The following is a 25,627-nucleotide window of genomic DNA, read 5'->3' as shown; positions in this document are numbered from 1 at the left end:
ATGAATCGTCTGTCATTATAAATAAACAGATAATTATTGTTTGAAGCCAAAACTGAAGCTCTGCTTTTCCGGTAGTTATTGTACCATTTAAATACACAATATTTCAACGCAGTCACTGTGTCACAGACGAAATACAGTTTCACACTTTCTTTTCTTGTTTATTTTGCATCGAATATTTTTTTGTTGTAAGGCACAGTCTGAGTTTTTTGAACAATATATTACTGAATTAAAACAGTTTGTAACAAACATTTAATGGAGCCATTTTGACAAATGAAAATATAAATATATGCACACATTTTGAAATCTCCCTTTTTCATAACGAGATGAGAGTTAAGAACAGAAAATTCTTCATTAAGGGACCAATTGGGATGAGTGTATTTTTACACTGAAATAACCTGCATCAAAACACATTGCCGTACATACTGTATGTCTACGAGACATTCCTAGATCCTTTCAACAGATATCTTTGACGCCCAGTCAGCTAATTTCAGGATCACACCCACCAGTGACAGTGAGTCAGTTTTAGTGACATTTAAGCGAGAGGGTATTTGCGTAGATGGAATCTTAACCCTCATTATCCTGTGGCCTGGCTGCCACTGTAACTATAAGTTAGGCCATTTAATATTTCATCATGTCCTTCCTTTTGTTAGACAATAGGAAATATGGAACATCAATTGTTTTAATGGTCCTTTAGGAGATCTCAGGTGAGGATGCATAATAAACACTACCATGTTCAGTCTGATTCCTAAACATTAAAGCTTATGTTGTTCATACTATTCACCACAATTCTTTGGCACAAACATTTCCCTGAACACATCTGAGCGACTGGCACATTGACACATCTGAATGTGTAAGCGGACGTGCAAACGATTGCATGGTCATGCTAATCACATTGAGACATCTGAATGTGTAAGCGGGCACCATGCGGGTACAAGCAATAGCATGGTCACGCTGATCGACAGAAATGCATAAAATGCTCCAAGAAAATTTACCATGTGATATCGACATGAGAGTCTGTCGTGAGCTTCTGAAAAAAAAAACTGAACACAAAACTCTTTTCACTGCGTATAAATATAGACAATTCATGATAAGGTCTTGAGCAACCTTTTCTGAACTCATTGTGTTGGGGATGCTGTATGTTATTTTCTACCTATCGCATATGATATATCTAGAGGCACACTGTATACACAATTTCTGTGTGTTTTTCTCCCTGTAGGAGATGACAAACTATGGGATTCCTGTTTGCATCAGTGCATGGGCAGTTTGTTTGTAATCCAGCAGAGGGCAGTGTATTTTCATCAAAGCATGAATGAGAATTCAGAGCAAAACAGGAGAAACACCATGGAAATTAATATTGAAAAGTCTGTTACAAAGTCTACAACTGGTATATATTGAGCCCAAACGAGAAAATGCTGTTCACAGTAAAAAAAAAAAAGAGTTGTTACAACGTGATAGTAATTGAGTGAAATAAACATTTTTTTGTTGTTCATTTGCTCAGATAATGGTCTTGCTTATTTTGTACTTTGTATAAGGCAGGGGGAAGAACTCAGTGCTAATGCGCATATCACAATACATTGAAGTAAAAAAGGTAACATATTCAAATGCATATTCTCTCTTTCTAGCTTTTTGGACAAACGAACACCTACATGAACACACACACACACACACACACAAATGCATACTCTCACACACGCGTACGTACACACATACACACAAACACACCCAAACACAAGCAAATATAAACAAGTGCATACACAACTACATGCCAAAAAAACAACTTAAGATCTTAAGAGCAGAACACTCCACAAAAGGAAATGCATACGCCTATAATGTGAAAATGAACAATCTTGGATTCCATTTCGTGCTATAGTCAATATGCATAGAATAATAGAAGAAATGAAATAATGCATTTCAGTTTAATGTCTCAGAACAATCAACATTTTATGTCAATTTTAGACTTTGATTCCTGTGAAATGTAGTATAAATCGAAGTTAAAGACTGTTTTGGTTTTGAAATAAGCAAAATTAATAGCCTTTGACAAGCCATGTTTAGCATTTTACAGCAAACCCAACGCCTACACGAGAGTGCCAGATTAAGTTCCTGGCTTCCTTTATAATCTTTACCATCTTGGCTGATCAGGTTTAACATAACATACCATTCAATCATAACCATATCCTACCAAACACATGCCTGGGTCCACTCTCAAGGGTCATACTGTGGTTTCGCTCTTCCACAAACCGCTTTTCATGCCTACAGAGTTCTGGGAGTGGTCGGTGCCGCTGGTGTCCTGCTCCAACTCTAGCGTGGAGCTCTTGAGGGCCCCGTTGGTGGCCGCTCCAGGCACGGTGGCGGCGGCGGTGATGCTGTTGAGCGGGAAGGAGCTGCGCTTGGATTCACGCTCGACGGCCGCCGCCAGTCTCAGATTGTCCCGGCTGGCGCTGCGCCTCTGGGCGCCCTGCATGGCCGCCCTGGTGGCCACGGAGGGCAGCAGGGGGAACGGCTTGCGGCTGCCGCTGCTTCCTCCGTCGCTTCCCTCTGAGGGGCTGGTGGCCAGCGCCTCACCCACTCGCCTCCCGTTGGTCAGCGGGCTGCCCTGGCTCTCGGAGAGGCTGTGGTGGTGGACGCTGCCGTTCTCACTCGTGGCCTGTTTGGGTGCTGGGTGTGCCGAGAGGTGGTGCTCCGTCCCAGTGGGGCCCAGAGCCCCCATGCTGCCCCCGCCCCCCGCGGCCCGCAGAGCCTTCAGACGATAGTGACCCCTACCCTCACCTCGATGGTGGTACTGGCTGCCGCCTTGCTTAGTTCTGCCACTGACCTTCCTCCTCTGAGGCTGCCCAGGGGCTACTGAGCTTATGGTGGGCAGGACGTTATTGGCTGGCTTGCTGTTGTCCGTGTTGGCGCTGGTGTTGGTGCCTGCGGGGGCGCGTGGGGCGTGGACGTGGTTGGTATTGTCTTGGGTCACCTGCAGCAGGTTGGTGAGCTTGCAAGGCCCCGGGCCGATGCTGCTGATCCCACTGGGGGTGGAGGATGACCTGGCGGAGGAGGAGCTATGAGGGTCGCCCGGGGGGTGGCAACCAATGAAAAGCTGGGATCCCTGCTCGGACGTCTGCACCCCGTTCACAGTGGAGCAGGTGTGGATGTAGTTCTGCATGGGCTGGGAGCGGCGGTAACCCGGGCAACAGGCCAGCCAGACAGCCTGCACGTCCAGGCGTCGGAAGCAGTGGTGGGCCACCAGGAAGACCCCCAACACGACGGCAGCCACCCCATACAGACAGCTGAACAGCAGGCCGCGCAGCCCCACCAGCCACATGGCCATGGCTCCACAGCTCCACATGACCAAGAACAGGAAGTGGGTGGCCACCAGAACCAGGAACTGCGTCTTCAGGGAGTAGTGGTCTTCCTGGGCCATCCCCGGGCTTACGGTAACCACCACCGCGGAGTCGGTGGACAGGAGGCTGGTGCTGCCTCCCAGGGCGGGCTGACTCTCGGGCGCAGGGGGGGGCAGGGGGGGGGCCCCTGGGCACTCTTTGGCCACCCGGCGCCTCAGACAAAAGACAGTGCACAGGAAGTAGATCCAAGTCACCAGTACCGCCAAGCCCGCCGGGACAAAGAAGGCCCCTAAACTGGGCCGCCACACCAGCCAGCAGCTGTAAAACAACAATCAAGAGGTCAGGAGGGTCGATGCTAAACAGGGACAGCTCTGTGGGAGCAGGCGTCTCACTATAATATCCAGTGCAGCATTAGATATATGGACGATTATAGAGCCAAGAGCCAACATGCCGGAGGGTGCTAGTGTGAGACTCACTAAGGGCTGTTGTCTCCATAGTTATTGACATTGACAGCTGCTGTAATCCCACATATGATGAGAGGAACTCCACCGGCGATCAAGTAAAACCTGCAAAGTAAAAGGTATTACATTTACATTTAGTCATTTAGCAGACGCTCTTATCCAGAGCGACTTACAGTAAGTACAGGGACATTCCCCCAAGGGAAGTAGGGTGAAGTGCCTTGCCCAAGAACACAACGTCATTTTGGCATTTTGACCAACAACCCTAACCTTCTGATATGTATTCCCAATTTCCTAACCACTCAGCCATCTGACTGAGGTATGAGACGAGAGATCAAAGACAACGACAACCAAAATGGATCCGTTTGACATACGGAAATGACCATGGTGGACCCCTCTACGAGAAGGATTCTATAAGGGACACTATGAGTATGGGTCCTTGGTCCATATGTCTTAAGTACAGTATGCAACGACAAATGCCATGACTGCCGCTGTGTGACCTGAGTGATGTACTGGGTCCTCCTCCCTGGGATGACACAGTGTGACACAGGCCAGACGAGCTCAGGAGGCAATGATTTGTCACAGCCGCGACGCTGACCGCTTCAGGGTCAGAAGGTGACAGGGGGGGGGGGGGGGGGAGGTGGGCGGAGGTGGTGGTGGGGGGGGGGGGGGGGTCAGCTGCTGCTCAGGGAGAAGAGGCGAGGGGGGGGGGGGGAATGGAAGGCGGGGGGGGAGAGGAAGGGGGGGGGGGGGGGTCACGATGGGCGACAGTGTGCCCTCTCCATCACCTCTGCTCAGATTTACGACAGGCTCCTCAACCTTTCTCATCCCCTGTCCCTGCATTCCTCCCCCTCCCCCGCGGCATCTGTCTCTGCGGCTCCATTGTGCCTTGGCGGGGTCGTACGCTGCCTTTACAAGGTTCCTTCCAAAACAGGAGCGGCTTTGCTCGCTTCCACACAATGCCCGCCTTTGATACCATACAGTTTGGGTGGCCCCCCCCGTCATATGTATCCAGTCACTTGATGGTGGTGTTCCCCCCCTGCCCGCCCGCCCGCCCGCCCGCCCCCCCCGCCCCCCACCCATCCTCAACACCGACCTGGATGGCCGTGACTGACAACCTCACAGAGGAGCGCTCTGTCTCGCTCTTATGACATCACTGACCTGAGCATGGGCCGCTGCGTGGGCGGAACAGGGGACTCTCCTTGGCTCTGCCGGGGCGTTCTCCACACCGCCTCTTTGTAGAGGACCCGGGCACTGACCCCGATCCACAGTAGGCTGGACAGGGACGAGTAGTGGAGGGCGATGCCCACCTGCGGAGAGCCACACACGGGATCACACACAGGGTCCGAAGACACGCAAACACGCACACACGCACACACATTGAAATCTGTATCCGTAGTGTAGGGACGAGAGAGGCGGCGCTCACCGCCTGGCACACCACCGGGTAGCCGGTCAGAGTGATGCCCCCCGCGTACACCGCCGTTGTCATGGCGACGTGGAAGCAGGTGTTGAGTACCGTGTGCCAACTCTTCCTGGATATGCGTATGGAGCTACAAGGGGGGGGAAAAATACATCCGTTTTTAAGTCAGGCAGTCCCACTGTGGATCAGGATTAACACACACACACACACACACTCACTCACTCTGGACGAACACCTACGAACAGACGCACACACCCTACCTGTGGTGGAGGATGTGTGTGAGGATGATGGTGAAGAGGCACAGCAGCAGTCCCGCGGTGCAGGCATACACCACAGGGTGGAGGACCCTCACCGGCACCAGGGTCGGGTTGGGGAAGTCAGGCACCTGGGTAGATCACCTCGAATGAACTCAGAGGAACTCAACAAGGTGCATCTTAACTCAGACACGTACGCAAGGGAGGAGGGAACATAAGCGAACCATCCCGCTGGGGTAATGATGCTAACATGCCCCCGGAGAGAGCCGGTGAGAGGGGGAGAGGGTGGTTACCTGCAGGATGGCGTAGTTGCTAAGGAGAGAGCAGTGCAGCGTGGAGGTGGTGCGGTCGCTGTGGATCAGGTGACAGCCCTCCTGGCTCCACCCCCCCGGCCGCTCCAGGGCACGCTGGCTCCAGTGGGCCGCAACCGGGTCACTTCCTGTGGACGTGTGACGCAGGGACACCACCACGGGCTCCGAGTGGTTCCACATGCTGCAGCCGTCTGCAAAGGGGAACGGGAGGAGTAAGAGACGGCACTTCCTCGTTCTCAGCGCTACGAGGATGTTGACCAACTCAGGCTTTGTCAGGGCGTGTGCTGGTGTTCTGTCGTCAGAGGAGCCAGGAGCTCCCAGCTTACCCAGGCCCACGTAGGCCACCGGGGAGTTGACGCTGCGCTGACCGGCGGGGTCTCCGGGACCGCTGGAGTTCCACGGGGTGGGGAAGAAACGGCCGTTCCTGAAGGCCACGAACTGAAGCTTGCAGTCCGAGGGGGCGTCTGGGGGGAACAGGGAGGCCGGGAGGGCCACAGAGGCCAGCGCCACCGCGTTCTGGAGACAAACGCACGACGTTGTAGCTGTATTGATTTATACTGTTGTTTCATTCAGTACCCTGTATCATTGTGTACATGTAGTTGCCTTTGTCATTGCCTTACTCGTATGTTTAGCTGTATTTGTTACTTATTTTGTTGCCTTCAAAATATCCCCCAAAGGAATCAATACAGTGCTGCACTACTCTACTGATTTATCATCAGCACGACATAGGAGGGGCGTCAGGTTGAAACCAGTCGTCATTCCAACGACGTTCGTACGTGTCGTGTGTGGGCGCGGCGTCGCTCTGGGCAGCTCCCCCGCTCACCTTGAGGGGGAAGCTGTGGAGGGAGGTGTTGTGGGTCCCCGTGGTGCAGCGGAAGCGGAGCGGCTGTTCCTGGCCAGGCTCCGCCCTCTCCCCCTCCGCCCCCAGGCCGCCCAGCGATGGCTCCCGCCTCTGGTACGCCGTGCAGCTCATGCCGGTGAAGTGGGCGGGCCGGATCAGGTGCGCCTCCATCACGATGTTCCTGGAAATCTGTGGCGAAACAGCCGGGGGGGTTGATTACTGTTGTCTCACTGCTACCTGTGCTTTTATGCTAGTTCTACTAACATTCAAATGGTTAAAGCCAAGGAACGGGTGTGTATTTGGACCAGAGAGTGCAACAATTACACAATTACAACAGTATTACATCATTTAACCGAAGAGCTTAACTTCATCGCTGAATCGTTACCCTTATCTAGTCCAACGTCAACATTAAAGACATGAGCGCGGTGTTAGTGTTGGTTGAGTAGGGGTACCATGGAGAGGTCCTGGGAGTGGCTGTGGAGCTGGGGCCAGGCCAGGGTCTCCAGGGATCGGACGAGAGAGCTGCAGGCTGCCTTCTCCCTCTGAGCATCGGCCAGGATCTGGCGGTCCACCTGCATCAGGTTGCTGCCCATCTCCACCAACACCTCCGACAGCTAGCACACACACATCCAGATTGATACGTGAGCTTCGGTTCAATGGCGACTCTTACTCGCTCGCACACACAAACACAAACACACACGTATATCCATGTCCATATACACTATACTATACATGTCAATCCATGGTAAAACGCACTGTGCATCCGTAGTAGAAATGAATGGTGATATGAAATTGTATTCAGATGGATATCCAAACACAGTCTTCGATGACGCACCTCTCGGAGCTGTCGGACGTACTCCATGAACTTTTCCATCATCTGAGCGACGTACAGAACGTCCATGGAGTCGGAAAAGCCGGCTGCTTCCAGGGTGTAGGTGCGGACCTGGTGAGCCAGAGTCACCGCGTTGGAGGCGTTGATGGGCATCTGGACAACAGATGAAAGGATACCGGATAAATGAAAAAAAGGTCAGCGTCAAAAGGTCGAGAGACACAGGAAGAGAGACATCTGTAACTGATTAACAGTATGATACCGTTCATTCGTCAGACAAACTTGACCAGGAAGTGGAACGAAAGTGTGACAGCGTCGTCGGTGTGTGTCATGTGACCGGCTCTCACCAGGATAAAGGTGTGCAGGACCCGCGTGATGTCATTGGTGTAATGGCAGTTGGTGTAGTCCCCTTCCTCCCAGCTCCCTGTGCGGTCGCAGGAGCGCGACGCCTTCTTCTCCACACTGCCCCCTATGGACAGGGAGGGGTACCGCAGCTGCAAACAGTACTGGTGGGATGTGATGCCTGCCAGGGTCCTCGGCCATCTGAGTTAAACACAACAGGAGAATGATGACACAATCCCAGTGACACTCTGAATCTGTACTATGCAGCACTGTGCAAAAGGTTTGGGCACGAATACATTGGAACAAAATAAATAAAACATTGCACTGATATACTGCCACACAAATACAGAAGAAGAAAAGAAAAACTATGTCAATGTTGAAAAACTTGGGTGCCTAAGACTTTTGTTCAGTAGTGTTTATCACAAGCTTTATCAGTTGTTTGGAAGATAATAAGCTAAGGTCAGGGTCTTGCTATGACATTGCCAAAGTCGCACAAACCTGAACTCTCCCCTGTTGTTGGTGACCCTCTCCTCCGGACAGAAGGAGGCGCTGTTTTCCAGCACCACTATCTCCACGCTGCGAGACGTGTTGCCCCGCCCGGTCACCACCACACACTCCCACTCTCCGCTGGCTTCCACGTGCACGTTCTGGAGCAGAAGCTCGCTGCCCACACACACACACACACACACACACACACACACACACACACACACACACACACACACACACGGGACACAACATCACATGAGTTACTGATGCCCCCGCATCAAAACCAAACCAAAGGCATATTTGGATTTGAAAACAGCATTCCCAGATCCAAGCAGAGTGTATACAGGAACAGGGTTTCCAAGGGTTCTAAACGAGGAGTGGGGGAGGGGGGTTAAGAACGTGAGGTAAAAACGTCAGGCAGAACATCAAACTGAACCCTAGAGGCTCCTCCCTAGGGTGCGCTGGTCACCTGGTGATGAAGGTGCAGTCGTGCAGCGCGCTGCTCTCTAACTGGACGCCCGTCTCGGGGTCGGAGGTCACGGGTTGGCCGTTGTGGCGCCAGTGGAGGATGTGATCTTGTCCACCAGGGCGGCGGTGCAGTGAAACGGCAGCCTGTCCCCTCTGAAGACAACCTGGCGCTGGGAGGGGAGCAGGGACAAGGTGTGGAGTTCCAGGGGACCATCTGAGGGCCGTGGGGGGAAGGGGGAGGAAAAGGGGGTGGAGGTGAGAGGAGGACAAAAAACGATCTCTCATTCTTACAAAATTACAGTTTGAGTCTGCTGTTTCTGGGAGATTGGATGCAGACGGTACCAATTCATAAAAAGGCAACCCCCAGAGGAGTCTTCAAAACCCGGGCCCAGACACAAAGCTGGCCGACGCACAGTCCCACTGACAGCACTGGGGTGTGGAGGGACTCACAGAGTCTCACCCAAATCTGAAGACTGTGTTGTTTTGTTTTTGAGGAGTGGAATAACAATAATGGCCGGGTTTCCCAGATTCGTTAAAAAGCTCTTAACCCTAAGAGCTTCTTAACGAATCTGGGAAACTCGGCCAATGTCACTGTAGGTTGTAGTCACTGTGTTTTCCGTCACTGCTTAAAACATTTTCTGTCGTTGTGTTTCTGTTTTGAGGGTGTCAGAGGAGTGTCATAGGAGGTGGTGAACCGCCCTGTTCGTAAACATAAACACCACCGCTAGTCTCTCACCACAGTTCAGCTGACTCTCCCTCAGTCCACGCAACGGCTTCCCATGGAGGCTCTTGGGATAGGCACAGAGAGTCTCGTCGCCCAGCCGAGTGCGGAAGAACCCCGGAACCCAGCGCAGACCACAGTCACATGACAGGAAGTCTGAGTTGAAGTTCCTGATTGGAGAGAGGAGGGGCTTTTTACCACACCATTCTTAACAAGAGCACGGGATTGAGGAAGTGTGAGGGGGGAAAGCTCTCATACTCGACACATCTCACGCTTCCCACCAGAGAAGTTACTGTAAATTATCTGGCGGTGCATTATGGGATCAACGTGTCAAGTGAGGAAAAAAAAAGGATTTGGTGGCTAAAACGGTTCTCTTCAAGTGAAAGCCTATTTCCTAGTGATATTACTATGTAATAGATGTATGATGATAATGGTAAAAGGCAGGACTTACACAAGCTTGAGATAAGGCAGCTCTTGGAAGACTCCTTGGTCCAAGGTAGATATGATGTTGCCAGTGAGGTTTCTACATTACACATAAAATTGTATTCATTTAGCAGACATCTATAGTGCATAGAGAACGTATAGAAAATAAGAAATGCATAGCTCTGACACTGTTTGGGAGGTTACAGCCAATGAGTAGTCTGTATTTAAGTTTTGAAAGATTGAAAAAATATTAATGAGAAAAATAAAATTGAAAAAAGGTTTCCAAAGGTTCTACAAATATGTTTTTTTTTAAAAGGTTGAAAGAATACACTAAACTCCCTCAATACATCAACTCATCACCATGCGTGAGAGGGGCATGAGTTTGATGCAACTGTGTTTCGTCTTACAGTTTGGTGAGGTTGATGAGGCTCTGGAACATGTCGGCAGTGAGGCAGCCGATCCGGTTGTTGGAGAGGTCTCTGAGGGAGACAGAAGGAAGGAAGGAGGGATTATTGTATGGCGTGACATATCGTCACCGATTGGATTTCGTGACACTTTCAAACGATATCCTGCTGAAGAGATTTCACAAAAGTGCACTGAAGCACATTGACAGTATTCTCAAGACCTCGTCATGAACTGCTTTGTTATCATGCAAGTCTATCTTTCACAATTCCCACTCTCCCTGACAGTTATTTGGTGGTTGCGGGTAAACAAACCCCACGTCCAAACTCTTCCTGGCAGCTCACTGATCGCTTTCCCTTATCTGGAGAAGTCTTGTGAGACTCTCCTCACCGGCAGAGTGAAACCTCCGACCCTGCTCTGAGCTCTGGACCAGCTCTGGGGCCACTGACGCTTTGACGCAAGCCAGCGGAGCTCCATCCAGACCCCGTGTGTTTATATCTGGCTGTTTGTTTGGAGAAGCCCCAGACCTCGCAGGGAAAACACAAGCAGGGAGAGGAGAGTCACGCGGCGCGGGGTGGAGGAGAGGAGCCAACTGCGATGCGACCGGAACCCCCACGTCCCCGACAACGCAGCGAGCGAGCCGATGGAATTCTGGAACTGCTGCCTTGTCACAATCAATGACGAGTGAGGGGCCTGGGAGACACCCTGAGGTTTCCATGGCGGCAAAGCGGGGGCACCAGACACGCCCCCGCAGAGACCGAACCTCGACCAGCAGCAACACCGAGCTCAGACACCCAGCCTCCTCACACTGACGCTACGAGCTGGATGGACAACTTGAAACGTGCCAAAACAACACCCGGCTATTGTGTTTTCGAGGCCTTCCAAACCCGTGGGGGAAACCGTGGGCTCCAAGTGGAATCTGGAGCTAAATACTGGCTGCTGCTGCTTCAGCCCACTGCTTCTTAAGGACACAGCGTTTTTCGAAAAACGACTTCTTGAACGGTTGTGAAAGCCATGTGTCTGGAAGCTGTTCATATGACTTGTGCTTATGTTAACGGTGAAAAATACAGCCCTGCCCTTTAATAGCCTGCGCTGTAGCGATGACAGTGCTCGTATCAACTTACAGCTTGCGGAGCTCAGACAGGCTCTGGAAGGCTCCTGGCATGACGGTGCTGATGAGGTTGTCCCTGAGGTCCCTGAGCAGACAGAGGAGCACAAAGACACAGACGTTAGAGCGAGAAAACTGGAGCAAATATGAAAACCTTGAGCTTTCATAGCATCAGCAGATATGACCTGGATCCATTCCTACAAGGACTGGGGTTACTGTGTGGTTTGGGTCCAACACATAAACGTAATGTTCACGGGCCAACATTTATGAGAAATGAATGATCTGGATTCAACCTGGGAGAAACAGGAAACTCAAATGAATGGCAGTGCACACATCCTGTCTATCCCCATAAGCTGGGGTGACTCCTGAAGGGAATGGGGTTGCAGTAGGAATTTGATCAAACAACAAAAGTTAAACTTTTGGACTTTTCATGGACCGACATAGATAAGCAGTGAAAAGGCCGGAACAGACTTCAGAGACAGCTTTGCAGAGGCAGGGAAAGGGCTAGAAGGAATGGGAGTGGACACAAATACCCCCAGCACGACTGGAGCAGTTAAAACAGTGGGGTATTTATGTATTTGAATGTCTTGGAAATCAAACTCTCACAGCCAACTGGGCTTGGCCCTCACAAGGATACGAACACTCGACCAAAGAAAATATTGGTGGAATCCAATGCCGTACGCTCAGAGAGAGTTACTCTTTCTGTGCTGGTTTGAAAATGACCCTACCCACGATAAAGTGACTCTAGCTATTGCCCAACCATAAATATTCATTTCTTTTAACGGCCTTTGAAGATCTCATTTCATAATGTCCGCCACATCTCACTCCACCCCCGTCCCCTGCCTAGCCCACTCCCATGTGCTAAACCACTCAGTCATGTGCCCCTGTCCATCGACAAAACCTGAAAACCGATGAAAAAATTGACCCTATTTACCTAAGGGAGGCTTGTTTATTGGTCAGGCGGGAATCGTGAGGTTGGAGGAGGTCAGGAGGCACATGGTGATTGGCCGAGCCAGGGGTGACATGAGCTGGGAACGTGATCCTGGTTCCTGCAGCATAAAGGACGCCTTCTCCCGTGGGATTAGCCCCAGAGCAGGATATCCTTACAGGAGCCTGCAGACATCAACACTTATGTCTGGAGTCGCTGTACGTTCGTCTGTTCCAACCCCTTCCCAGCATGCAACAGGGGGCAGCACGAGAACCCCTCAGGGGACATTCTGCCCCTATTCTCCACCAAAGCCTTATCTCACCTCGATTTTCCAAACCACGCTCCTAACCATGGATGAGCCCCATTCCAAACCACAGACATCTACCCCCCCCGATCCCTCCGCCCCCCCCCCCCCCGCGCTCGTCCTCTCTCAAAGAGCTGTGCTATTTGGATCGAATCGCGGCGAGATCATTTCGAAAATGGTTTCCAGTAAACGGAGTGCGGTGTGGCATGAGCACCAGAAGCTCGGGGGCTTCGGTTTGTTTGGTGGGAGCCGTGGAGGGCTGCCATCATTCAAAGAAGGAGATCGTCGATTCTAGACAGGTCGTCATGACGGCGCTCTACTGATCTGGTGGGGGGGGGGGGGGGGGGGGGACCAGAAGCCAGCAGGCCGATGTGTCTCTCCGGGAGCAGGCAGTCCTGGGAGTTAGAGATCAGCAGATCAGCTCTCCCAGCACAGGGCTGCCACGCGGCTCTAACAGTTAGAATAGTTTCACCGCTCACATCCTTACAGATGTTTTCCCCCGGACTAGCGTGCTCCCAGAGAGGGCTACCTTGTCGTGTGTGTTTCAACGCTGCCCTACAAACGGTAGTCTGTGTACGCAGGGAAGGGGGTAGGGGTGGGAGGGGGTGATGCGTTTCATCGCCCAAATAGTGTATGCGGGTGGGCTTGTGCATGTGTTTATGTGTATGTGAGAGAGAGAGAGAGAGACAGAGAGAGAGAGAGAGAGAGAGAGAGAGAGAGAGAGAGAGTGTGCTGTGCCAGAGCTGTTGACCAGGGCGGGGGGGGGGGGGGGGGGGGGCGACAATGCTGCTGTTTCCGTCCTGGTGTGTCCCAGGGCTCATTAGAGCTCTGATGAAAGGAGGGGCACTGCCCACGACTTCCTGTTACTGACACATACACACTCACGCACACAAGCACACACACACACACACTCGCAGATCAGACCGGCATTGGCACGACAGTTCCATAAAGCCCCCCAAAAACACATTAATGACTGCCAGATAGACAGAGACACAGCATTTATGCTGACCGTGCCACATACTGCCACAAAGTCACAGGAGCCTTCCATAGGCCCCCCCCCGCCCCCCCCCCCCCCCCCCCCACACACACACACACACACACACTTCAACCACGAGACAGTGAGTCTCAAAGTGTCAACGGCCGGCTAAAAAAAGCTGTAGAACTTAACCGAGTTCTGTTAGCACCGACACCTCTGCCCTTCTCCCACAATCTGCCCTTTCATACAGAGCCCCTCTGAGGGTCATGGCGGTGTCTGCTTTAGGCCTACAATATCAACAGGCCGCACTCCGATACACTCTCTTATCACCCAGCTGGGGAATGTGGAAGAGCACACTAGCCAACAGAGGCACTTCAGAGCCTCAAGTTCAACTGCTGTTTCACCCCTCGGCTCTCATCTTCCGTCAACGCAAAGAGGCGTCGGTTTCTCGACTGGACTTGAACGCCGGGAGTCCCTCGCAGTCCCCGTCGCCACGAGACCCTAGCCGCTCTCTCTAAAAGAGTTATTGTGTGCTTCAGCTGGGCCTGGCCATTTAACACCCGGGGTGGCCATTTAAGACCATCTATCACACCCCTCCCTCCCTCCCTCCCTCCCTCCCTCCCTCCCTCCTTCCTTCCTTCCTTCCTTCCTTCCTTCCTTCCCTCCCTCCCTCCCTCCCTCCCTCCCTCCCTCCCTCCCTCCCTCCCTCCCTCCCTCCCTCCCTCCTTCCCTCCCTCCCTCCCTCCCTCCCTCCCTCCCTCCCTCCCTCCTTCCCTCCCTCCCTCCCTCCCTCCCTCCCTCCCTCCCTCCCTCCCTCCCTCCTCCTTCCTTCCCTCCCTCCCTCCCTCCCTCCCTCCCTCCCTCCCTCCCTCCCTCCCTCCCTCCCTCCTTCCCTCCCTCCCTCCCTCCCTCCCTCCCTCCCTCCCTCCCTCCCTCCCTCCTTCCTTCCTTCCTTCCTTCCTTCCTTCCTTCCTTCCTTCCTTCCCTCCCTCCCTCCCTCCCTCCCTCCCTCCCTCCCTCCCTCCTTCCTTCCCTCCCTCCCTCCCTCCCTCCCTCCCTCCCTCCCTCCCTCCTTCCTTCCCTCCCTCCCTCCCTCCCTCCCTCCCTCCCTCCCTCCTTCCTTCCTTCCTTCCTTCCTTCCTTCCCTCCCTCCCTCCCTCCCTCCCTCCCTCCCTCCCTCCCTCCTTCCTTCCTTCCTTCCTTCCTTCCTTCCTTCCTTCATTCCCTCCCTCCCTCCCTCCCTCCCTCCCCCTCCTCCTCCTCCTCCCCAGCCCCTGTAAGTTTCTCCTCCAGATCAACCGGTTGGTTCTCGGCAGCTCTGAAGAGTCATTTCTGTCTGAGACGCCCAGGCCACCAGAACCTGCTGTCCCCTTCCAACCCCCCCTCCAACCCCCCCTCTCACCCCGCCTCCAACCCCCCCTCTCACCCCGCCTCCAACCCCGCCTCCCACCCCGCCTCCAACCCCGCCTCCCACCCCCCCAGGAGAGGAGCGACGTGCTCGCGGGGAAGCCAGAGGGCCGTAATTAAGACGCAGGGCTGTGAAGCACTCCAAACCTGGAGAGCCCCATTATCAGCAGTACAGTGGCTGGGGGCCTGGAGTGCTTCTCGGACATTGTTCAGACCCCGGCCCTGCTCCCGGTGGGAGGACAGCCGGAGCTGGGGAACGGCCGCTCGTTATCGCCCTGACTGGAATCAAGAATTTCCTGTTTCACCCTCGCGTTAAAAAGGAACGAGGGGATTTTCTGAAGCGGAAAAGGAAAATGTTCCTCCGGGATAAATTCCGTTCCTCATTCTCTGTTCTGTATCTCGGTTTGCGTGTCAACGCCGATGAGCGCGAGGAATCTTCCCCTCGGCATGAAACACGTTTTTATTTGGGAGGGAGAGAGACAGAAACAGAGAAATCGAGAGGGGGGATGTGAGCGGTAAACTGGCACCTTGGTCCCGACAGAGGTCAGTGGAGACCATTTTTGTTGCCGCGTGTCATTTCCTGTCTCGTTTGCGTCTCTCGCACCGGGGCTCTTGCTCGTTTATTTTTACAGTTTCCTTTTTCTCTTTTTTTACTAGCTGCTTTTCCCCTGTAGGGAGGGGCAGGTGGGGTGTGGGGGGGTCAGAGTTGAGCAGAATTGGCCCTATGTAAGGGCCCCCTAGACCCCCACCTCTCCTCAACACACTTGCTCACAATGGGGGCTCTGTAGCACAGGACCCGAACCTTCTCCTGCCTTCCCCCCAGAACAGGAAACCGGGATCTGCCGAGCTCTTGTTTTTCTACTAATTTCCTGCTTTCCTGCCCCTTCCACAGATTATTTTCTTTATTTTCTTTTTCTGGTTCCTCTCAGATTGGGTCCCTAATCTGCGTTTTTCTTCTGTGCATCTGGAAACCAGTCTGCTCGGACGGATTTGGTCTGCAAAACTCCCACCCTGACTAACCTGGTACGTTTTCTGCGAAATCCGAAATAGCCTGATAAATGACATAACCTACAGAAGGAAACACAAGCCAAAGACGTCGTCTTGCACACACACAGGCCTTAGACCGACTACAGGGAACAAAAACATCAGGTCGATTCAGGGTTATCTGGAGTTGATATTGACCTGCTCGGTTCCGACCAGATCCAACCATCTACTGACAGGCTAGGCTACTCACATCTAGCTCAGCACTGGATGTGCTGAGCTAGATGAGACAGACCAGCAGCTTTGTGGCCGTGACTGACAGTCATTTAAACTGTGGTACCAACTGCACGCTTGTTGGGGAAAGGATGTACAGAAATAGGCCACGTCTACTTTTATTTGAAGTGTAACATGTCCTAGGTTGATTATATGTTTCTGCAGTCCGCAGCAGAAGAAAGCTGGATGCTGTTCAGGCAAAGAACACAATGGATCTGAGGACTGTTGTTCCAGAAACTTGGTTCTGGTTCACGACTGTAATGCATGTGACAGAGAGGGAGGGAGAAAGAGAGAGAGAGAAGCCAGCTCTGCCCAAGGTTGAGTATAACATACTAATAATGATATACCTGAACTAGGCCTAGCCCATTATTTTAAATGGAGTGTTTACGATGTCCTGGTTTGTGTCTCCTTTTATGGTGTCATACTGATTTACCGACACATCCAGAGTTGCAGAAGAAAAAAAATGCGAGTTAAAATGAGTTAACTTAGTCATTCCTTCAGTACAGTTATTCTCTCTCAGTGGGATGATTATGGAGAAAACTTGACGGAAATTCCACCGGTGTTCTGAAGTCTACATAAATAAATGAAAAGGATCTGAGTACACAGAATTGAGCTATAAAAATAGGAAAACAGTTCTGAAATTCAATCTATTTGAATGTCAGACAATAAGACAGGCAGAAATAAGCCACATCCCCTTGAGCTCTGCCAATGAGCTAGCGCACAGTAGTTTGGAAATACTTAATTCACAGTCGAGGATGTGCTAAATCTACCACAGAGAAAAACAATGGGAAAATAATGGCCTTCATTCAAGATATCAAATGGAAACAATCCAACGATAAGGTGTTAATATTTACCCTATGGGTGTACCTCATTGTGGACTGGCGAGAAGGGAGAGTGGGGACTGGCGTGGAGACTGAGGGAAGGAAGGGATGTGGGATAGGGTGAGGGGGGGGTGCACAGAGGAAAGAAGAGAAGGATTGAGAACGGAAGAAGGGGGAAGGAAGCATGGAGAAACCTCAAGCTCTTGAGGGGGGAAAACGCCATTGAAATCATATCGAGTTTACCGAATGTGTGTGCGATGGAACCGCGGGCATACGAAGCATTCTGCTTGGTAATGAGCTTATGAGAAGGCTTGCTTGCCGTTTCAATAAACCCCTAAAGCCACGACCATGCTAAGCTCGCAATACAAACACACCCGGCTTCTCCAGTTTATCTCTCAGACACATCTGGAGTCTATCAACTCCAGCGGGCTCCCCTCCACCTCCTCACCCCCCCCCCCCTCACCCCCCCTCACCCCCCCCCCCCTCAACCCTCCAACCCCCCGAAAAAAACTTTTCTCTTTCCACTCTCTAGCACGCTTAACCCCTTCCTCCCTCCACCCCCCTCCCCCGACACGCACTCTCCCATGGTGCCCCCCCCCCCGGCCTATTGGGGGGGGGGGGGGGGGGGCGCTCGTTGGCGTGTGCAGAAGAAAAAAATTGTAGAAAAAAAAGAAGCACAACACAAGTGCTCATTTGTGAGGCCCCTGTGAGAAATGAAAGTCCCGTGTCCAGTCGGCTCGGCAGTTTCAGACGTCGATCCGCCTCGGTCGGGGTGCCGGCCGGGCCCTTCATCTCTCCAGACAGACCGGTCCCAGGGCTTCATGCCATGCTCACAACCACCATTGGATTCACATGCAAGGCAATGCCCGCATCACCTCTATGGAAATAAGGATCTACCCTAAAGGCAAACAAACTCTGCCTTATGCAGTATAAGTGCTGGGCTGCACTTTCTCTAACCAGCCACCATCATACCATCTTTAGCCATCTCGGCTCTGCTTCCCCTGTGTTGGATGGTAAAGTTGTTTAAATTGGCCTAGTTCCTAACCCCGGCTGCTGAAAATGGCAAAGGCGATTTCAAGGTCTGTTTGAGCTTGGCTCAGGGGGAGTTAAGGAGACGCTTGGATTTCCCTGAAATAACAGATTTTTATCAAAGCACATACAGTATGAATGAATGGCACACAGTTTTTGGATAATGGTACTGCAAATATTACTGTTTTTCATTTAGATACAGTCGGCTGTACAAAAGGAAGATTCCCATGCTCTCTGTGACTTATTGGTCATAAGTCTCAATGCAAACATCCCCCTCGAGCTTGTCAGTTTATGAATCACAAACAAAATCTTATTTCCTGCTCTTGACTGTAAGCGGCTCCAATAATGCAGGAAGTCTGCAAAAATAGATTGTGTTTGACGTACTGTAGCGAGGTCTGCATCTGGAATCCTGACAACACGTCGTCTCCAGTCAGACAGACACGGCCGTCGATGACATCCAACGGGATGCCAACACCCTTCGACCTCATCCAGCACGTCCAGACCTAATCGCAGCAGAACCTGGCTTCTCCTCTCCTCCGCCTTGCCCACCTCCCCTACCCCTGCTGCTCCCACGTCCGTCCCCTCTCCCTCCCTCTCCCCTGGGCTCTCCCTCCCTCCCTCCTCCCTGCCTACTCCCTCTCTGGAGGGTGAAACAGGGCTGGTAATGAGGGGCCCCTTGTGCCCTGCCCCATCCCATGTCCCATGGTGTAGCGGGGCCCAGTTGGACAGGAGCCAGGCCCTCTCCCTGGCTCATTATTCTCATTACCTCGCCTCAAATCAGTGCAGGACAAGCCGCTGGGATCTGTCCACAGCTCATAAAGGTCCCACTCGTTAGTGGGCCCGGCCTCGTTAGTGGGACCGGCCTCGTTAGGGCCAGCCATCGTTAGGGCCTGCTGACATCAGCTCCTGTCAGACAGGGTGTGTGAGGAGGGAAGAGGTACCTCGAATAGGTGTGTGTGTGTGTGTGGCGAGGGAAGGGGGGTGCACATGGGTGTTTCATTAGGGAGCCCACAGGTTTGGGCTGGTCAGAGAGAATGGAGGACATAATATTTGACACACAGAACTATAGGACGAATAGATGTATATGCTGGACGTGTATGTAATGTTGGAACCTTGAAAAAACGTCGGTCCAGAAAATGTGCCAAGCAAACAAAACTAAATTGCCCCTCTGCACTTGGGTGGCTTGGCGCTTCACACCACAGCTTTGACAGGGGCTTGGTCCCAATGAAAGGTCTAACTGTGTGGAGCAGTGTAGTCTGGATTTGTAGGAGGCCTGTCTGTCTGCTTGTGAGTTAGCCTGCCTGTCTGCCTGCCTTCCTGCCTGTCTGCCTGTGTGTCGGCCTGTCTGTCTGTCTGTCTGCTTATCTGCCTGTCTGCCTGTGTGCCTGTACTGGACTGAACAGGCCAGCTCTGGTTCTGTTCAGCTGAAGTGTGTGTGACTGCAGGGGGAGGGGCCTAAGAGAGATCGCAGGCCTGTTTACAACATCACCAGAGGTAGCGCGTTACGCAGGGGAGCATTCAGGATGCCCATAATAGGCTACACACACATACAGATTCAGAGGTTGAAGTTGGGCTGGAGACGTGTTTGCACGCACGCGTGTGTGTGTGTGTCCACTGTGTGACTGTCCTGACAGGGTTGGGGAGGGGCCGTGGTTGCAGAACTCCCTGGTGTGTGTCTACCAGCCCAACTTGGACCAGCCTCTGATTACAGCGCTGACCACATTATGTGAGTAAGTGCTCACCAGGGCACCAAATGACAAGCACATGTACTGGAGACACCAGGCTGGGAAGAATGAGTGGACCTGAGCAGAGAGCAAACTGGGAAAGGGAAAACAAACAACACCAGTCCTTCGAGAGAGCGGGTCACTAGGTGAGGAGACCTGCCACGAGAAATGTGCCGTGTCACCTCACTTCCAGGCCTCTCCCATCCGTCTCTGTTCTTCGGGAATCCACAGCCCTGGATTTCAAGATGGAGCGTGTGTGTCACATGTGACAGCGATTTGCACCATGAGCTCATTATATTAATTGTAACGAGTGGAAAACGTCGAATTACAGAGTGTGGATCCCAGGACTGGGGAACAGCCCTTCGCAGCGGCGTAGGCTGCCCAGAGGAGGAGGTCTGGATCTGGGAAGGGCAGTGGACGTCTGGGTAGAGGAAGTCTGGATCTGGCCAGAGGAGTGGAACGATTTTTGGAATGAGTGATTTATAACATGGCCTCTGTTATGCCAGATACCCATGGCTCCTGCTGAGTGTTCTTATGTGTGTGTGTGTGTGATGCTGACAAAGAGTGAAGGGTTCTGTTCTGTGTCTGTCTCACAGGTCTTGGTTGTAGCCCTCCAGTCCTGCTCCACCCCTGCCCCCTGCTAGTTTCACGACTGTCCCAGGTACAAGGGCCTGTTGGTGGGTAAGCTCAGGTTACCCGACCCACTAACCCCATGGCCCTCTGGGGGGCCTTGTCTGCACTTGGAAAAACAAGCAGTATCAGCTCATTTTACACCAAACAAACACTTCTGTTCCAGCCTTAAGCTTGCCAACAGCTCTGGACAACAAATGAAATCTTAGCTAGCTAGTTCTGACCACAGGAATAATAACGATCAAAATACGGTTTCTTGAATTCTATTCAGGTCACAGCTAAACAACTTTTAAGGGATTTTATGTTGAGCTAGCATGGATTGGTAGAACCGTGAGAACATGAGACAAGGGTGATCACACAGCACATGGCAGACATCAAAACTTGCCGTTTCAGCAAATACACTCCCCCCCCCTAAACTGGCATGTCTGGGTTGAGCACCATTAGGTAGGTACTAACAAGCTAACAACCTCAGCAAATTACGCTATTTTTTCTTTCTTTCTTCCCAATTTTTGGGAAAAGCTTGTTAACTTCATGTGTGTTAGTAGCTAGTGGCATGTGGAACTAATATGTCTAAAGCGCAGCCCCTACCCTTCCCCTCTCCAGACAGCCCTGCCTCCCAGACAGTACAAAATGCACACCAGCGGCCTTGCGTTATTACAATACAACACATTCCTGCCCAAGCCTGCTTTTTTATGGATGCAGTGTAAAACACCCACACCCTCAATCAGTGTGTCACTCTGCCCTTCTGTTTGTGCCTTTCAGCTGACCACAGGACGAGACATGAAGTCCCACTGGTGAACAGTCAAGCCTTTAAACTCTAGAGCCAGTGGAAGGGGTTTCAAACAGTAGCTGAGCTAAAGGGCTATGCTTCTATTTGGATATTTTAGCCAGTTGCTAAGCTAGGTGGCTATGCCAGAGCGGGAGTATTTCAACCAGTATCTTCTGTTAGCAAGGTGGCAAGGATTGTGTGTGAGCCCCATGCAGATTGTCCTCCCTAAGATCCCTCTTATCTTGTCCTGTATAGCAGGGCTTCTCTGATAATGACGGATGGTGCTGTAATTACGCCATCCTTTCCACATAACTCTACGATAGCCACTCTGAGTGTTTCATCCTCCCTGCTGGAAGACAGCCCTCTGGAGAGCGGAGCAGAGGAGAGCAGAGGAGAGATGGGCAGAGTAGAGGAGAGGAGAGCAGAGGAGAGCAGAGGAGAGATGGGCAGAGTAGAGTAGAGGAGAGCAGAGGAGAGCAGAGGAGAGCAGAGGAGAGTTGGGCAGAGTAGAGTTGGGCAGAGTAGAGCAGAGTACAGTGAAGGAGAGGAGAGGAGGAGAGAAGAGGAGAGATGAGCAGCGTACAGGAGAACAGGAGAAGCGTAGAGGAGAGGAGGGCAGAGGAGAGGAGGGCAGAGGAGAGGAGGGCAGAGGAGAGCAGAAGGCAACAGAGAGGAGAGATTAGCAGAGCGAAGCAGAGCAGGGAGATGGAGCACAGCTGTGGCCACATGCACAGCGCTCATCGAAAGAGTCAGGCTCAGGTCCGCTAACTGCGCAGACTCCCACACAGAGGGAGACTGATGCGAGGGACTCACAGTTTCTCCAGAGCGTAGAGGCCGTTGAAGGAGCCGTTTCTCAGGACGCGGATTCGATTGTTGCTCAAGATTCTGAAAGAAAAAACAACAGACAAAAGGCACAGTTAGTAGTGTCACCAAGTTTCACAGTACAGTACAGCACGGTTACAGCTGGCGAAAACTGAGTGTAGGCCTAGCAAGATATCGCCCTTCCAGAGATGCAACAGTGGCAGAGCAAACGGTGATCTCCAGTTAACGGGACATAGAGAAGGATTCATGCATGAATCCATTTAACCGTATTAGCACTAAGAGGGTTGGGATGACCATGAGACGATAGCAGCCAGCTGCATGCTCTCTCACACATGGCATTGGTCCGGCAAAGGACATTGGTTCAGGCTGTTTCCAATTAATCCCAAAGACTAAATAGGGGATCAAGATTAGGGATGGCAAGGAAGCAGTAATCATGATAAGCATTCAGGATGGATTTCGAACATCAAAGTAAAACCCAAGTCCAGATTCAAACCAAAGTCTGCCCTTACTGTGACAATTACGCAATTAAGCTCTTATCAGGCACTGGGACGAAGGACCCTGAGGTCCAGAATGCTCAAAGTACCGACACACACACACACACACAGACACACACACATACGTACACACCCAGAGTCACAGTCTTAGCTGTAGTGAGGAGGCAAGTGGAGACTGTGGTAAACGCCTGGGCTGTTGTTTCGGCTGTGCGTTTGAGGGATGTGGTCGGTCGACGGTCGGGAGGGGAGGGGGGGGGGGGGGCGACAGCCTACGGTCATAAACACGCCCCTTGCCTCTCACTGACCTTTCCCCCTCCCCGGGGCAGCTAATGGGCTGTTTGTGAGATGAAGTGTGTTTTTAATCGAGACTGAGGAATTGAGCGTGAGCGACTACATGTATGTGTGTGTGTGTGGGTATGTGTCGGTGTGTGTACGTGCGTGTCGGTGTGTGTGTGTGTGCGTGGGTATGTGTCAGTGTGTGTATGTGCATGTCGCTGTGTGTGTGTGTGTGTGTGTGTGCCTTAAAAGGAGGGAGCTGACTGGGAACAGTGTGTGAGATGTACAGAGGCAGCAGCAGTCAGTCTTCTGCTCCCTGTCACATCAGTAAAACACGGCCCTCTCTCCCTCCCCTCTTTTCACCTCCCTTAATGAACAGATTGAATCATCCCACCCAGCTACATGCGCCAGCCACCAACTGGTCACTCCTGGTCTCCACACCAGAGCATGCCAATTAGTCCATGGGTCACCAATCACTAGGCCACCAATAGCCTTTTAAGATTCCACAGCAAGGTTAGGTTCAAACTGTCAATACTGTTCTTCTTCTATTGTTGTTTTTCTTCTTCTCATGTAGTCCAGTTCCCTAACAGCCGTTAAAACTGCCAGAGCAAAAAGTGCCCATTTATCTATTTGCCGGTCCTCTCGGGGGCGTAGCCTGAATATGAACCCACGACTCCGAGTCTGAAGGTCTCAAGCTTCCGTCAGGCCACAGTATCTGTTTAACTCAACGCAGGCCTGAGATGAAAAGTTATAGAAGATCCGGAAACTGCCAGAATAATTCAATGCAGATAGTAGAAAGTCACGTCTGGCAAGAAGACAAGCCATTTAATTCAACACAGACAGCTTATATATAGATAGTTCCTTTTGAATAAGCTGATTATTCAGAAGGATGTCGATTAGTCAGATTGTGTGTACAGTACATGTGGTAAATGTGTGTTTTTTAAAACAGTAAAAAAAAACAAACACACGTAAACAGAGTTTTCTAAATCATTGAGGGAAAAAAAAAAAAAACAACAGATTTGTTTCAATCGCAGCCAACAGAGGAGGGCTCAGTGTCTTTGCTCCTTTTCACGGTGGAACTCCAAACCTGACTTCAGCTAATAAACACGGATATTAAATCAGTCTCACTGAAGCCTCGCTGCGAAAACACTAGGCGTCTGCTTTCAAGAAACGAGGACCCTGATGGCTCAGGCCTCTTTCCGTGCGTTTTCCGGGGCATCTCTGAAGTCTGCAGCGAGAATAGCAGCAGAAGCATTCATTGTTCTGTCGGGGGGGGGGAACAACACCGCAAGTTCAACTCCTAAGAAGTGCGGCAGAGCTCTGGCAAAAACCAGAAACGGGAGACTCCAACTCCCATCGGTTCGAACAGGAAACCCGGCCAATTAGCTGTTGATCGAGGAGAGTTCAAGGGTCACCAAGGAGAGCACTTCCTGGACAGTCGTCGAGATGTAAGTCGTGTGGTTTTCCAGGGAGCAGTCGGAGAGGGAAGGAATGCTGGGGAAACAGAGGGATGTGAGGAGTCTTGGTCTAGCACTGGAAATAAGAGGGTTGTCAACCCCCTGGTTTGACCCACTGTTTGGGACCAGCCAAGGTCCCGAACAGCTTCTGCTCAATGTCAAACTGACCGAGGATGCTTGTTTAAAGGCTACATTGAGTTAAGTCTCCCTCCAAATAGGATTGGGACTCTGTGACACGGGGCATGAAAGGGACACTAACTGGATCCTGGCTATCTCTAAGGCATCTCCGAGCGTCATTAGCTCTGCCATTCACATACTGCACGTCTTCCCAGGGACCAGGGACCAATCACAGCTCAGAAGCAGCCGGTTTAACCCGTGGTGTCCTCCCTCAGATCTCCAGAGGAGGAGAGGGACACTTCACCTCACAGGTGCACCGGAAGATCAAACGGCCAGCATGCTGGCTGACAGAAGCAGGCTCCTCCAGACCCCCAGACCACGTCAGTGGGGGGATGGTGGTGGTGGTGGAGGAGGGGGGGGCGAACTGACGTTCTTATCCAGGGAGAGAGCGGGGTGAGTGGGATGAGTCAGACGAAGTCGACCTCAGCGGCAGGTTAAGTAAGGTTGAAAGCCATTATCCTCGTCCTTCTCCGAGCTCCCACACTCGTCTCGTCTCATCTCTGGTCTAATGAAGAGCCGGTGCTCAGGTCCAGATCATTCAGGAACTCCACAGTTTCCCCTCTGTTACTATAGCAATGTCGCTAATCAGCCAGCCATAGTGTGTGTGTGTGTGTGTGTATGCAGTTTACATGTGTGTACATGTGTGTACAGTCTAGATAAGTGTGTGTGTGTGAGAGAGAGACAGAACCAGTGCTGTGCTGTACTTCAGAGGGATGCGCAGGGCGAGACAAAGGAGCCAACAGTAAGGCAAGCTGGGGCCGGGCAGCGGTAGCTAACCGCAAGAGCTCCTCCCTGGGTCCTCCCGCTCCCATTGTTGGTCTGCTCAATTAGCTTCCTCCTACCCACAAAACCTTCAGGGAGACACGAGGGGCATGTCAGCGCGTTCCCCAAACTGGAATCCGTTTGCAGATTTGGTTCCGCTTCTTTCGACAGCGGTGAGTGCCGTCTCTGCGGCTCTGGCACATCTGGGCGACAGGCTCAGCGCTTCAGGTGTGTCTCCCGGGTCCACGGGAGCGTGTGTGCGTCCGTCTGTCCGCGGCCATGTTTGCGCGTGTGCTGCTGGGTGTACCTGTCCGTGTGGACAAGCTAATGGCTGTGTTAGATGTTTTTTCGGCGTGCTCGCCTGCAGCTGCGCCGTATTACAGGTTGTCATCTGCTGGTAACGTT

General features: G+C 52.0%; 1 protein-coding gene across 1 annotated transcript in view; it reads right to left on the bottom strand.

Annotated features, from left to right (window-relative positions):
- Positions 1-142: 142 nt before the first annotated feature.
- Positions 143-25,627, bottom strand: part of adgra2 (adhesion G protein-coupled receptor A2) — a 36,311-nt gene continuing 10,826 nt past the window's right edge. Inside the window, 19 exon segments of the mRNA XM_047016015.1 lie at positions 143-3,644; positions 3,803-3,892; positions 4,946-5,094; positions 5,211-5,334; positions 5,465-5,589; positions 5,752-5,960; positions 6,096-6,285; positions 6,593-6,799; positions 7,063-7,224; positions 7,446-7,595; positions 7,787-7,982; positions 8,280-8,444; positions 8,740-8,839; positions 8,842-8,952; positions 9,475-9,629; positions 9,911-9,982; positions 10,290-10,361; positions 11,409-11,480; positions 22,048-22,119. Coding sequence (XP_046871971.1) covers positions 2,210-3,644; positions 3,803-3,892; positions 4,946-5,094; positions 5,211-5,334; positions 5,465-5,589; positions 5,752-5,960; positions 6,096-6,285; positions 6,593-6,799; positions 7,063-7,224; positions 7,446-7,595; positions 7,787-7,982; positions 8,280-8,444; positions 8,740-8,839; positions 8,842-8,952; positions 9,475-9,629; positions 9,911-9,982; positions 10,290-10,361; positions 11,409-11,480; positions 22,048-22,119 — 3,856 coding nt within the window. The 3' untranslated portion in view covers positions 143-2,209.

The sequence above is a fragment of the Hypomesus transpacificus genome, unplaced genomic scaffold, assembly GCF_021917145.1.
Source record: "Hypomesus transpacificus isolate Combined female unplaced genomic scaffold, fHypTra1 scaffold_31, whole genome shotgun sequence".
In the NCBI taxonomy this organism is placed as follows: Eukaryota; Metazoa; Chordata; class Actinopteri; order Osmeriformes; family Osmeridae; genus Hypomesus; species Hypomesus transpacificus.
Note: the sequence above shows the minus strand (reverse complement) of the source record. Positions and strands in the feature narration are given on the sequence as shown.